General features: G+C 40.4%; 1 protein-coding gene across 2 annotated transcripts in view; it reads right to left on the reverse strand.

Annotated features, from left to right (window-relative positions):
* The window catches only part of MED13L (mediator complex subunit 13L), a 302,839-nt gene extending 289,343 nt beyond the window's left edge, over positions 1–13,496 (reverse strand). For both annotated transcript variants that reach the window (XM_019467349.2, XM_053902081.1), the window contains exon 1: positions 13,389–13,496. In XM_019467349.2, the coding sequence (XP_019322894.2) occupies positions 13,389–13,460 (72 nt within the window). In that variant the 5' untranslated portion in view covers positions 13,461–13,496. The remainder of the gene's footprint in view (positions 1–13,388) is intronic.
* Between the last annotated feature and the right edge of the window lie 1,149 nt (positions 13,497–14,645).

The raw sequence follows: 14,645 nt of genomic DNA on the forward strand, positions 1-14,645 counted from the left end.
ATGACTTATTATTTATGTAATTGACAAACTTATTCATCTTAACCATATAATATTAGTACTGAGCTCAAACTTTTACAAAATAAAGTTCTTTTCTTTTTTAATCACTGCTCTTTTTAAAATTTTTTTAGTATTTATTTATTTTTGAGAGAGAGAGAGCGCGAGCAGGGGATGGGCAGAGAGAGGAGACACAGAAGCCGAAGCAGGATCCAGGCTCTGAGCTGTCAGCACAGAGCCTAACGTGGAGCTCTAACTCAGGAACCACAATATCAATGACCTGAGCTGAAGTCGGACGCTTAACCAACTGAGCCACCCAGCCACCCCAGAGTTAAAGGTCTATCCCTATAATTTATTAAAACTGGGTTGAGTAGTTTAACACATTTCTATTTTCAATTCCAATATTAAAATGTAAGGTGGATCACAAGGAATCTAAATCAATAGTAATTTTCTAAAATAAGTGTTAACATTTATTACCAAATTTCTCAGTTTTCTTTTGGAAAGTATTAAATTCAGCTTTTTGGGTTAAAAAGTGCATCACACCTACCGTATGAGAAAGCCTGGCAACAAAAATCAAAGCTCCTTTAGAAGGTAAGTGTCTACCTTTGTGAGTTTCATTCACTTTCCACCTAGAATATTTCTTGAGATTACCAAATAAACTACCAAAATAAGCTATTTATCCTAACAGATTCATTAGAAAACTTTCCTAAAAACAATATTTCTTCTTCAAATCAAATTCATAAAATTTACTAAAGAAGTCAGTTTATTAGCTTACACATATCAAAGTATGAGTTCTCATGAGAACCATTCCACTGTTTAATTAAATGTTACAGGATCTTGCAGACAGATTCAAGAATAGCACCATCTGTCTGGGTTACAAAGCTCAGTTTCACCATGGTATCACCAAACAGCAACAAAATATCATTTTCATACATATCTCTCTCAAGTACTTTATAGACAACTAATGAGTTTAATCTATTTGGGATCAAGACAGTTGATTCAATCCAAGCAGATGATTACACTTTGTATATAAACCAATATACTTTGAAAAAGTTTTTAGCAACTAAAGTTTAGTTAAAAACTTACATTTCAAAAGATAAATATTTATAGCCTTCAGCAGCTGAGATGTGGATTTATGCTCTGGTGTAACTTCTAAATGTTAAACTGCTAAGGTCTTTTACAAATTTGTAAAATTAAAAAGTGCCTGTTGTTGTTGAGAATAATTATCATGGAAGTAAATTTTCCCAAAATATCTGTAACTCTGGGATTATAACACCCTATTTTGACAGGATTAATTCCTTTTTGTTGATGTGAAAAGAACTTAAAAGAGAATTATAAACTCATCCATGTTATCTGAAAACCATAAAAACAAAGCTGAGAAAATTTTCATTACATTCCTGAAACCAAAAATAGAAAACACTTGCCACTGTAACTTTTAATCTAAGAAACTAACACAGGCATGACAGTTATAGTCAAAATATCCTCTCCACCTCCCCTCCACTGAATACTACGGCAGACCACAATAAAGTGAAATCCTAAATACACATGAGTGCCATGTCCTAATCTTCACCAGTGGAAGGACTGCTGAAAGAGCATTTCTGGAATATACAATGGCTTACTAGGTAGTCTCAGATGCATAAAGCAACAGGAAAAGGCAAAGGTAAAAACTTTGGTCTCAGAGACCAAACTTTCTGTGAAAATCTTAAAAGATTATCTCAACAGGATACTTTTACTCATTGCAGGCTTCTCTTCATGATCACTTCAGTTTCACTAAAAATGGACCTCAGGAAGACATCTGACATTTGCCAGACAGACAGAGGGCAATTCTACTCAACTCTACTCCCCCTTCAGGATAATTTGCCTTGATCCCCAAAAAGCAAAAATCCCACCTCCACTTAATTTGTCCCAGTATCTAGTCTTACCAATCAATGTACCACTAAAGCCATCTTCATTGAAACTGTCTGGAAAAAACAAAAACAAAAACAAAAACATTGAAACACTAGACTTAGAACCTGGGAGGCAAATGTACACAAGCAAGGAAGAAATTCTCAGCACACATCTACAATGCATGTATGCCAATATATCCAAAAGTAGAGTTCTTCCTAGGGTTTCTGTTCATCATCCATGAACCCCACCATAAGTACTAAACTGCTGACTTGGGCAACAATTTAGAGCGAAAAGCAGAACACAGTAAATTACACAGAAAGAAGACACTGACCAAAGAAGCATCCTTTAAAATAAGATTTTCTAGAGTGGCTGACTAAACTCTAAAAGCAATTGTGAAGGAAAAGGACCAAAAAAATACTGGACAACAGCACTGGTATTTGATCCATTTCAAGGAGGCTTACTTTGAAGAGCACCTCTCATTTGGGCAGATGTGTGTGGGTTCTGGTATGACTAGCTCAGAATCAGTTCTATAATTTTGAAGTACACAACTTAAGAAAATAACATCTGACCTACCTAAAAATGACCAGTAAATGAAAATTTAAAAATAAAGATGGCTGATTGCAACAAGCACATCAAGTAAAATGCAAAATGTTTAGCTAAAACCTTATTTTAACTTATTCAGGCTCAAACTGAATATATTTAATCTTTGAATATAAAAAGCACTCGGGGCACCTGGGTGGCTCAGTCGGTTGAGCATCCAACTTCGGCTCAGGTCAGGATCTCGCAGTTCCTGAGTTTGAGCCCCGCTTCGGGCTCTGTGCTGACAGCTCAGAGCCTGGAGCCTGTTTCAGATTCTGTGTCTCCCTCTCTCTGCCCCTTCCCCGCTCACACTCTGTCTCTCAAAAATGAATAAACATTAAAAAAATTAAAAAATTTAAAAAAGGCACTCAAGCTACAACTGAGATTGTCCCCACTTCCTTCACACATATTCATTTCTTGTATCTGCATCTTTTATTTGAGAGGTTTTACTCTTTTCCAGTGCTAACCCTACCCTTCACTGGGGTTCCTGATAACCATCTCCAGCCAGACTCCTTTCATCAATTAACAACTGTTCTTTTACCTTCCACCTTTCTTTCGGCCTCTCCACTATTGTTGCTTCCAAGTCCACAAACACATATGAGGCTCTCACATTCTAAAAAATTTCCTTCAACAGGGCACCTCAGTGGCTCAGTCCGTTAAGCATGGGACTTCAGCTCAGGTCACGATCTTGCTGTTCATGAGTTCGAGCCCCGCATCAGGCTCTGTGCTGACGGCTCAGAGCCTGGAGCCTGCCTCTAATCCTGTGTCTCCCTCTCTCTCTGCCCACCCCCCTCAAAAATAAACATTAAAAATTTTTTTTAAATCCACCTTTCAATCTCTTACCCTCCCCACTCCCACATCCCTGCTTATTTCACAATGAAGCTTCTTTGGCTGAAAAGTGTACCATCCATTCATTCCACAACCCACTAGAATCCAGATTCTATCCTCAACAGTCAAATGTAACAATTTCAATTGAGTACCAAGCCATCCCAACAGCAAACTTCCTCATCTTTCACTCCTTACCTCTTCCCTTCAAGGTCTACCACAATTGTCTCTGAAAATCATGACTATTCTCTTAATTTTTACTGCACAGAAAGCAAATTATACTTTAAAGTACATATAATACATACATTCATGACTTAAATGACTAGGCTTCATCAGAAGTAATCCTGGGCCAAAATCTAATTTGTTTTAAATTTAAAGAGGGACGGGTTACACAGTTCAACAATTCTAGTTTGTCTATGTAAGAGAGCAATCCTAGAAAGGCTTTTAAACACATTATTAAATGCAATACCGTTTAAGACACTTGTTTCTCCTCAATTCATTTCTCATAAGTTTCTATACCGTCTTGGATTATCTCCTGCTTTTAGTTTCATATCCCATCTGCTCACTTCAGATTCACGTCTGTCCAGTTTCTGAAATATTTGTCACTTTAGTCATTAGCATTTTGCGTAATATAGCACTGTTTTTTTTTAAAGTTCAGAACTGATTTTAGAAAACTGATTATTTTAACATCACCATTTCTTAATTCAAATTGGCCTGCCCACACTTCAAATTTTCCACCTAACAAAAATTAGATTTCAGTAAGTTTTGTAATTTTTTAAAAGGAAACCAAGAACCAAGACCATGAATTAGAAGTACTCTCTACATGCCACTTCAGCACATATTCTCGAGGACAGACTCAGAGTTGTCGCCTGAACTTCCAAAGAACGTCCTTTCCGTTCCTCTCTAGCAATACTGTCAAGATCCAGTTTAAAACTCCCCTTCTAAGTTTTTCTGGTACAAGGTCAACGGTGTTCTTCCTCTGCACTCACCACACAGCATCTTAGAAATTAAACAGTACATGTAGGTCTTCTTCCCCACATATCAGAGCATTAGCCCTTTTGCAAGCCCAAGCCAGATTTCAATCATTACTGATGTATATACATCATCAAAAAATGAATTCTGTAAGTCCCAAATTTCTCAGACATATGAGAAATTAACATTTCTAAATTCTGGTTTATTGGCTAGCCCATCCAATCAACTCCCATTCTCTTTTTCATTTCATTAGGGCTCAGAAGTCCTCATTTACCAAACTCTAGTGGTGAGTGAAGGAGAAAAGGTAAGGAAAGAAGCTAAAGGACAAAGAAATACAAAATCTTTTCCTGATGACATCACAGGACCTGTGGAACTTTATTCTCAAAGTTTAAATGAAAGTATATCAAAGAGGAAGCAGCAACAGATCCCTACAGGAAGGGAAAATTCTTCCCATGGGTCGGGCGGGGCCATCTGCACCTCTCAACACCCTCCTCAAGCCTCTATCCGATAGCAGTCCTCTCTCCAAGGCCTAGAAAAGGGTCTAGCTGCTGGGCGGTCCTCACTCCCCCTCTGCCTGGGGCCAAGAAGGGCTTTTTAGGGAGTGCCTGCTCTGACTGTCAGCACTGCACAATCAGAGGAACCGTACTCCTGACATTCTAAATAGGAACAATAAATATAAGTTCATTCCCATAAAAATGCTGCCATAAATAACACAAGTAATCAAGTACACTACAACATAAATAAGCTAACAATCATTTGCAGCAACAGAAGATTAAGTTTTTACACGGGGGGAAAAACTCAGAAATTAACTTTTTCTAGTATTTTAGAATGCTGAAGAACACCTCATATGTAAAATTTTACACCTCTGGACAAAAACTTTGGACACTTACTCATATTCAACTTACTAATACAAAAACTACAGTTGGGGGTAGGGGAATTCACTCCTTCAACAAGGTCTAAACAATATTTTTAGATGTTGCTGCATTATTAAATGGAAAATAGAAATTAGCCAGTAGTCGAAAATATATACTTTGTTCAAAACATAGTAAGGGTTGTGACATGTTTGTCAGACTAAAACATAATTTAGTCTTTAAGAAGAAAAAGATATTTATTGAATACTGTTTCTGACATTCCCTGAGACAAATCTCAAAATGTTAATAGAACTGCTATTTAAAGTTCAAAGAGCACTCTGGAGCTGCCAAGGAATTAATAGCTTAAACTACCAAGTAAGAGCCACAGTTCAATTTCTAGGCTTAGCCACTCATAGCTTAGGGTTGGTACAGCAAAATCATTCAGCATATTAAAGACACACGACACACCTGTGAATCATATATACATGTGAAAACTTGGAACATTCAAAGACAAATTTCAAGTTTTTATTCTCAATAGTGGCTTATTTATGAGGAAAGACACAAGAACAATTTAATCTTCTGCTCCCCCAAAACAAGGACAAATACAACATAACTGCCATACTTAAAACAACTAATTTTGCCATTCCAATTTCCTAGTGAACTGCCTAGGGCTACTCTCTGACTTGTTATTTGTTATGTCTCTTCCTATTAAAGGACATTATCTACTCTTTCCTTAAAAGGTACCCAAAATGATTTTTCATACTTCCTGCCCACCATATTTCCATCAAGTTTATAGACTGAGAAACTGAGACACATAACCATCATGCGACCAACCTGATCAGACTAATCAGTCACTAATAAAAAATGTGAATACCACTCAACTTTCCCCGACACCATCCACTGTCCATTTTACTGGACTCATCAAAGGGAATCCTAAAATGAAGGTTGAGCAAAAGCCCTCCTTTAGAGCTTCAAGAACAAAAATGAAGAAATTCTGATCAAGCCCCAAACAAAATCTCTAACAGGTTCCAAAATTGACAGGTTGCCTACCACACTCCAGAAAACTAAATACTGACTTCCTATTCCTCTGAGGTATGGAAAGCGCACATCTCTCGATCAGATGTGGAATTCTCTTCAAAAACCATTAGAACTCATCTAAGATGTTACCAAGCCACAGTACATACAGCCTAGATAACATATATTCAGAATTCAGAGCTAAAAATCTAAGTTCAAAGAAAAAACAACATACTTAGGATCAGGACCTAAATGAGCAATGAGAACTCTCTTAGGAATAAAAGAGAGTAATGTCCATTAATTCATTCATTTAACGAATAGTTAAAGAGCGCCCAACTATAAAGAGAATGCCAGCATGATTTAGACAGGGTCACTGCCCTACAAAACCTCAGGTGCGTATCAGAGATACATAGAAGAAGGTTCGTATACGGAGCAAGAGGAACTAGTTCGGCCAGGGAGAGTCAGGGAAAGCTTCACAGAGGAGGTGACATTTGACCTACTTAAAAGATGAGGAGGACTGTGCCAGGCGTGTATAGACACAAAAACAAACAAACAAACAACTAGGAGCTGATTCCTGAGTCAGATATACACATGTTTTTCCTTACTTCTCTTTAGGACATTAAAATTCAATCATGAGAATTGCCAACACAAAATGTTTTTTCACACCAATTATACTCTTTTGAATACTTTACTTATTAGCTCTCAAATTAAACCCAGATGGATTTAATCATCTTTCCTATTTAATGAAATAATGTAGAACTCTATGAGGAAGCTCCATGTGTCTTACACAAAAATACTTCCTCAGAAACTTGTCAACTGGGGGAACTTGTCTTTAGGGGAAAAAACTGTAACAGTTTTCATGTAATTTAATACTTTTTAGATGATCAACCTTTTACATTTCCACTCAATATTTAAAAATTCTATTCACAATTCTGTATTTTATACATATTGCATATTTTACATATTTCCTCAAATTTAAATATCAAATGTCTTAAATATATCCAATTAATGCAATGACTCAGAACAAATTACAATGTAATTATTAAAGAGATCTAATGATAAATGAGAAAAGAATATTTACCTGCAAGTTTACCTAATTCTTTTTATCTTCCCCTTTCCATTTTTTAAGTCAAAGTTACAAATCAGAACTACGCAAAATAAAGACATAAATGAAACTTTAATATAATCAACTCAGGAGGCTCCTTTAACAGTAATGGAATTTCGCCGTACTGGAAAAGTACAAAATGTAGAAAGCTGTCAACCAGGGCTCTGTGCTATTTCACAGTAGCAAAAATATGGTTTTAGTAAGATTCTACCACAATTCACCTAGAATTAGAAAATAAACATTCAGAAATATACATAATAAACCAGAGTACAGAAATGACAATGACCTAACATTTTCCCTTGGACACAAGTGATCTCCTAATTCTCATCTAGAAAGAAGGGGGGGGGGGGGGGGGGGGAGTCACCTTTCCTATTTTTTTCCAGACTAGAATCCAAATGTACTCTGAAAGACATTTTATTAGCTTAAAAAAGGAAAACAACTCTGTTCCAACAAACATAACTAAAGCATGCTAATATAAATGCAAGCAAAACAGGAGTTCCTAAAAGAACACTATGATAGCCAACTTATGGGGATAAAAATCTAATTTATACTAAATGAGTTTTAATAGTAAAGAACAAAACATTGTAGTAGAGTAAGGGAACTGTCTGAAACACCAACCGCAACATTTTAAAACTTTTTATATCAACTAAAGAAAGGATAGAAAACTATGTTGATGTACATAAGTGACTTTATACTAAACAAAAATTGGGCACGCATACATATTTCATTCATGTAAATGAGTCTGAATTTACAATTCCTCGTTTATGTTAATATTTACCAAGATTAATGGAAAATCATCTCCCTTATGTAATGAAGTGAATTCCCCCAACAGAACAAAGCTAACACCTTCAAATCTTTCAAATAAACAATGAAAGCACATACTATAGAAGGAAATTATCTGAACAGGATCGGAAAGAAGTTAAATGATTCAAGAGGGGAAAAGAGCCCTAAATTCCAAGAACACATTACAAATATTGATTCATTAATTCCAAAACTCTAAGCAAGTCCTATGAAACAAATGTGCATGCGTGCCTGTGCGCATGAGTGTTTGTGAATTTTTTTAATTATACCCCACAGCACATTCTCAGGCTACCTAATTACCTCACTTTGCAATGCATTAAATGTTACTTCTCAAAATAGGAATGTTTATAAACTAACAAAATAGAAATTGTGGTGGTCACCACTACACAACAGTTTTTAAAGCAGATGAGCACACATTTTAAACAAACAACACTGATATCAATGTTGCAGAAATTCTTTTTCTCAATTTTTAATAAGTAGCCTGCAATGTACATTTCAGTAATAATACCCAACATTCAACCCTATTATTAATTTTTCGCAACTTTGTGTACTCTCTCTCACTGGCTAGCTTCTATGAAATAAACATACTACCCACTTCCGGGGGGGGGGGGGGGGGGGGGGAACACATCAGTACCTTCTACTACTGAAGGAGGGACCATTATTATTCTCTTGTATCAAAAATAAGTCATTTCAGAAAAATAGTCTATCTCTGAATCAAACTTGGAGAGACAACTGTATTAACTGTTCATTAAAAAAAATACAGATAAGCAATCTTTTTACTATTTACATTGAGTTTCAACTCAATTTTAAATAATCTGACAAACATAACTACAGAATGTACTTATCTTTTGCAAATGGTTTTCTTAATCTCTAGCATATAGTACAAACTGGTGACAGAGTATCTTCTTTATTAATCTCAAGAGTAGAGATCTCTGGAAGTGTTTGATGAATACAATTAACTCACAATTAACGAGGCCAAATTAGCCAGTGAACAAAAGAGATGAATCCATTTTTCCATACCTAATTAATATAATCCACTACTATAACTTAATGTTAGTTAAAGGAATGCCTTGAGATTTTTTTTTTTTTTCAAATAAATACCTAATACAATTATGGAAAAAAATGACCAAAACACTCCAAAGAAAATGCTAAGCTATATAAGCACCTGGGATAAACTCAATAAACACTTATAGTCCTAAAGGCACCCTCAGGCCTTTATTCTCACAAAGAAGAAAAGAGTCCCAACCTAACTTCCTCTCACTGAGCACTTCAAGCAGTAACACAGCAACATTACTTTGTAGCAGCATACAAGTCTTAGGTACATTTTCTCTTTAAAATTATGAACTCATCACACGTACAAATGGCTCTTTAAAACGGTCCAGTAAACTGCTACACTATGCCTTAAATTGCTGTCTATTATGTACTTAAAAATATTTACTAGCAATTGGAGGTTAATATGGCAACTATTACCGGGTGGCAATTATTGCTATTAAAAATATATAAATACTGTTAACACCATGTGCTACTAACAACAAAATGCTGAACAGAAAACATAAATTAGCAAATTATAAATATTTTCATTAAAGAAAATAAACCATCATGAAAAAAAGATGCTTTAAGTTTAAATACTAAAATTGGCAACTGCGATGAAAAAATACACTGTGTATATATATTTTGGCACTTGAGAAGATGAGAGAAATCATTCCCTTTTCCTCATTTTCTACTCCCAGTCCTCCCCATTTGGGTCTAGCAAGAGATCCCAAAGTTTCTATACTTAGAACTATCTTCCCTCTCTGCAAAAAAATAAATCTCTTAAGAAAAAAGAAAGCAGGTCAACAACGGATTACCTTAAAGCTTCAAATACAAAAGTAATGGTCCTCCACAGGAATTATGTACTGATATGTATATGTGTGTTTCAACTCAGGGAGGGAGAATTTGATATCATCACCTAATTACCCCCTAGTCAGGAAGATTCTAAGCAAATAAAACAACGTGAATGTGGAACATAAACTTAAGAGATAAATCACTGCAACTCAAAGAGTATAAACTTAAATCTAGTTAAAGGACACAAAATCACTTTCCTCCATATGATCTCAATAGAGAAACAAAACTAAAGATATATTTATACCTGGATATTACGTCTTCCCTCAAAAGTGAGTTGACACAGCACAGGGTGCACCGTTACACTTTCCAAAAAGGCAGATTTAACACACTTAACTGAATTAAAACTGAGTGAATATGTACCAAGGGTCTCCCGAAATGTGACGGACAGCACGAGAAAACAGTTTTGAGTCACAAAGGTAACGGCAAGGCCTGCTTTTAATGCAGCAGTTACAAATCTCACAGTGTTAAGAATAAGAAACACACACAATGACCCATATCATATAAACACAATGGCATTTTTCACATGTTAGGAAATGGGGGTGGGTGACAGAAAATCTGGGAAATCTGATGCCATGCAGTAGAAAATCAGAAAGCAAAACAAGAACAAAAATCTAAAGGCAGTTGATTGCACAACTTTTGCTAAGCTATAATGAATACTTCAAGGTAATAGAAAGTGGGTGGATCATTAGTGTGGTACAGAACTTTAATCTCTAGTTTGTATTTCAATCCACATTAACATGAGTATCTAAGTAAATTCTCTATAAACAATACTTTTCTCTGCTCAAAAAAAGTGCAAACCAAAAAGAAAAAAAAAGCATGCTATTACTAAGCACATAAGAGTTCTTGTAATACACGCTTTGTTTTAAACAAGAGACAATTTTATCTCCTTTGGAATTAACTATTCTATACAATGTACTTTAGATAATATATTTTTAATATACTAGGTTGCTACTGTATCTAATTTCCAAGGAAAACTCTTCATGTGGAATGAGCAAAAATTTACATTATCAGCAGTTTTTTAACTGATTCTATATTTAAAAAAACATAGCACCTTATGCACCCTCCACATACAGGAGAATGTAGACAATTCTACAGACTTCAAAAAAAAAAAGGCCAACCCATGCATTTCTTCAGTTCTGCATTTCAAAGTTGCCACCTAATGAGTAATTTTGCATATGTGTGTATGTGTGTGTATTTTTTTTCCCAAAACTCAATTATTCCTGGTTTTAAAAGGTTCAGGGGAGAAATACCCAAAGCACAAACCTTTAGTCAGTCATAAAACACAAAATCCTCTCCTATAAAATTGTTTGTTCCTCCAAAAGAATCTAAAGCATCTTATCTCTTTAACATTATCATCTGTACTTAAGCTTTTGGGGGCGGGGGAAAAACATAAAAGGTATGCTATATCCTAAAGGCTGGCTACACAGATAATACAGTTTCATTGGTCTAAAATATCTGCTGTATATAAATTAGCCACATATACACAAGCCATTACCAGTCAGAATGATATATGGTAATTTCGGGGCTCTCTCCTCACTAATATTGGTCTACTTGGTTATTTTAATTACCTGTTAAAGTGTCAATGTGGTCTCCAGCCACCAAACAAAAACCATTTTAAATACCCCTTAATCAATATGTTTGCTAATCTATTAAAGTCTCTGAATCTGACTGAGACTAAATGATATACTCGGGGAGAGAAAAGAGACAAAATGAATTCCATTCCCATATGTCAAAAGATCAAGGGAAAATTATCACAGTACAAAGAGGAAGAATTGCAACTTATAATTGAATTTTAAGACTAAATATCTAAATAAAAATGTTGGAAGAAAAAAACTGACCTGATCTATACTATAATGAAAGCTATGTCATTAGATACCATGTCACTCTTTGCAGGTAAAAATCATGTGTTTTGATATTTTTTTATCTGCATAAGGAAATATTTAGCAAAATAACACTTCCATTTGAAAAGTTGGCAAGAATTTGTATTTCCCCACTAGTCTCAAAGAAAAAAAAAAAAGCATGTATGCTACCCATAATTAAATGTAACTAATTACAATTTGAACACTAAATTATTTATCCAGTGTAATTGTAAACAAGGATTAACAGGAAATAATGCTTCTATCTTCTGCAGAGGTTATAGAAAACAATTTCCAAAATGCACGCTCTCCAAATGCAGGCCCCCTAAAAAGGGTACCTAACTTAAAATAAGTTGGTTTTTTTTTTTTAAGGCTAAATTAAACAAACCGTTCAGCCAATTTTCCAATTATATTCTACGCTCGAAACATAATTGCCTTACATCTGTTTACAAATCTTTGCTCAATATTTAAACAAATTCGTAGTCTCCCGGGCACATAGCTATACATACAGTAACTCATGCACAAAGCACATATTTAAAGACCACGCACTGCAATTATTAGCCTAAACGCCAGGTTTAACAAGGTGAATGTTTTCAGAGCTAGGTAATACGACCCAATAAAAAGCAAAGATGGCATTTACCACCAAATGTCACTGCCACCGCCAGGAAAAGAGTTGCTGGAGCCCTATCCATTTTTAATTTCGATGAATCTAGACGTCGTCGTCGGATGCCAGGCTTCCAGGAGAACAATTGACACCCTCACTGCTTCAAGATTAAGGCAGGCGATTTCAAATCCGAAGGAAAAGTTGTCAATTATCAGAGAGAGAGCGCGAGAGAGGCGAAGGCAGATAAAAGCGATGTTATCAAACCGCCCAGCTTGTTGCTTTTGTGTGTGTGTGTGGATTCGTTGTTAGGATAGAGAAAACAGTTTTTAAAAGACACAGGAGGAGAGAAAGAAGAAAAAGCCTTCTCCACCTTCCGTCGGCTCGGTGCAATGGCTTTACGGCTCTCCAGCGTAGTAAGCCCCGAGAGGCAGGCGGCTGTCGATGTTTACAATCGCGGGAGCTTCGGGTGCAAGAGTCCTTTACTGACACAATCGCATTCAATCAACTGTTTTCGGGCAAAATTGCAGGTGTCATTATGGAATTAAAAAAAAAAAAAATTCAAAAGGCGGGCGGGCGGGCAGCCGATCCGACAAGAGGGGGAAAGGCTGCTTATCGCGGGCGCGGGCAGCACAAGGCAAAGCCTTCCACATTTAGGTAAAAAAAAAAAAAAAAAAAAAAAAACGGGGGAAAAGGGGAGGGGAAGGGGGGTGTGATTGCAACAGAAGGTGGGCGTTCGAAGTGCGACCCAGAATCCGCAGCTTTGAGACTTCCACATGCAAATTCCACGCCGAGCGCCGCGCTCACAAATGATTTTTAAAGAGCCAAATAAACACTGGATGGGATCCAAGGCGAGGGAGAGACGATCCAAAAGGGGGAGAATCGGCGAGAGGCGAACGGCGGGGAGAGACGAGGGAGGGGCGAAGTCCCGGCGGCGGGAGGAGAAAGTTGGTCGGCGGCGGAGGTCGGGGACCCCCCCCCCCCAGCTCAGCCCCCCTCCCCGCAGCCCGGCTACTCACCAGCGAGAAGAGGTTGGAGTGACAATCCTCCAGGCTCGCCCCGTTCGCCACCCAGTTCGCTGCCGCAGTCATGATCCTCCGCGAGCCCGGCCGCCAGAGCGGGGCATGTCGGAGCGAGGCGTCCGAGGCGAGGCCGGGCCGGGCGGCAGCGCCTCGCCGGGGAGCGCGGGGCGGCCGGGCCGCCGCCGCCGCCGGGGGAGGGCGCGAGGGCCGGCGGGCGGGCGGGAGGCGCCGCGGCGACGCCGCGCCGGGGGCGGCGGGCCCGGGCCGGCGGGGGGGGGGGGGGTCCGCGGCGGCCGCGCGGCTCCTTCCTGTTCGGGCGGCGGCGGCGGCGGCTCCCGCGGCTCCGGCGGCGGCGGGGGGCGCTGTCCGCGCGGCCCGGCGCCCTCCCCGCCTCTCAGGGCCGCCGCTGCCTCCCTGGCCGGCGCTGCGGGCCGGCCGCCGCCTCCGCCTTCCCTGTTCCTCAGCCGCCGCCGCTGCCGCCGCCTTGTTTATCTCCAGCCACCGACTCCCCCTCGGCCCCCGCCGGCGCGTGAGGGGAGGCGAGCCCCGGAGCCGCCGCCGCCGCCTCGGAGCCGCCGCCGCCGCGGAGCGCGAACTCGCGAAGGGGGGGGTGCGGACGAAGCCAGCGGGCGACCCCGGCAGCCGAGCGACGTCCCCTCCTTCCTCTTCCTCCCCCACCCCCCCCTCCTCCCCAGTCAGCCTCGCTTCTCCTCCCTCCCCGGGCTCGCTCGCTCTGACAGCAATGGCGGCCGCCGACCGCGGCTCGGCCCGCCATTGGCTGGTGCCACGTCACGTGACGGGCGCCGGCCGCGCGGGGGGGGGGGGGCGGGGGGCGGGGGGCGGGAGGCGGGCGGGGGAGGGGCCCGGAGTGGCGGCGGCGGCGGCGGCGGCTCGCGGGCGGCGCTGCTGAGCTGAGCGCGGCTGGATCCTCCGGCCGGGAGAGGGAGGGAGAGCGAGAGGGAGAGAAAGAAGTGCGGGCGGCGAGGCTCCCCGGCGGGCGGCGGCCGGCCGGCCCGAGGCTGCCGAGGGCTGCCCCGCGTGGGCGCCGTGCCCCGCCTCCTCGGGGGGCACAGATCTCGACGGGACGCGACCTCGGGCCCCGGGAACGCCCGAGGCGGCCGCGGCGGAGGGCTCGGGGCCCCCTGGCGTGTGCCCCCCGGCGGCGCCGGCCGCCTGGCGTGACTGGGGGCTCTGCTATGGGCCCTGCTGCAGGTCCCAGTGCTCCCGGGGAGTGCCTCGGCGGGTCGCCCTCCG

The sequence above is a fragment of the Panthera pardus genome, unplaced genomic scaffold (genome assembly GCF_024362965.1).
Source record: "Panthera pardus isolate Hobbes unplaced genomic scaffold, ASM2436296v1 HiC_scaffold_15, whole genome shotgun sequence".
Lineage (NCBI taxonomy): Eukaryota > Metazoa > Chordata > Mammalia > Carnivora > Felidae > Panthera > Panthera pardus.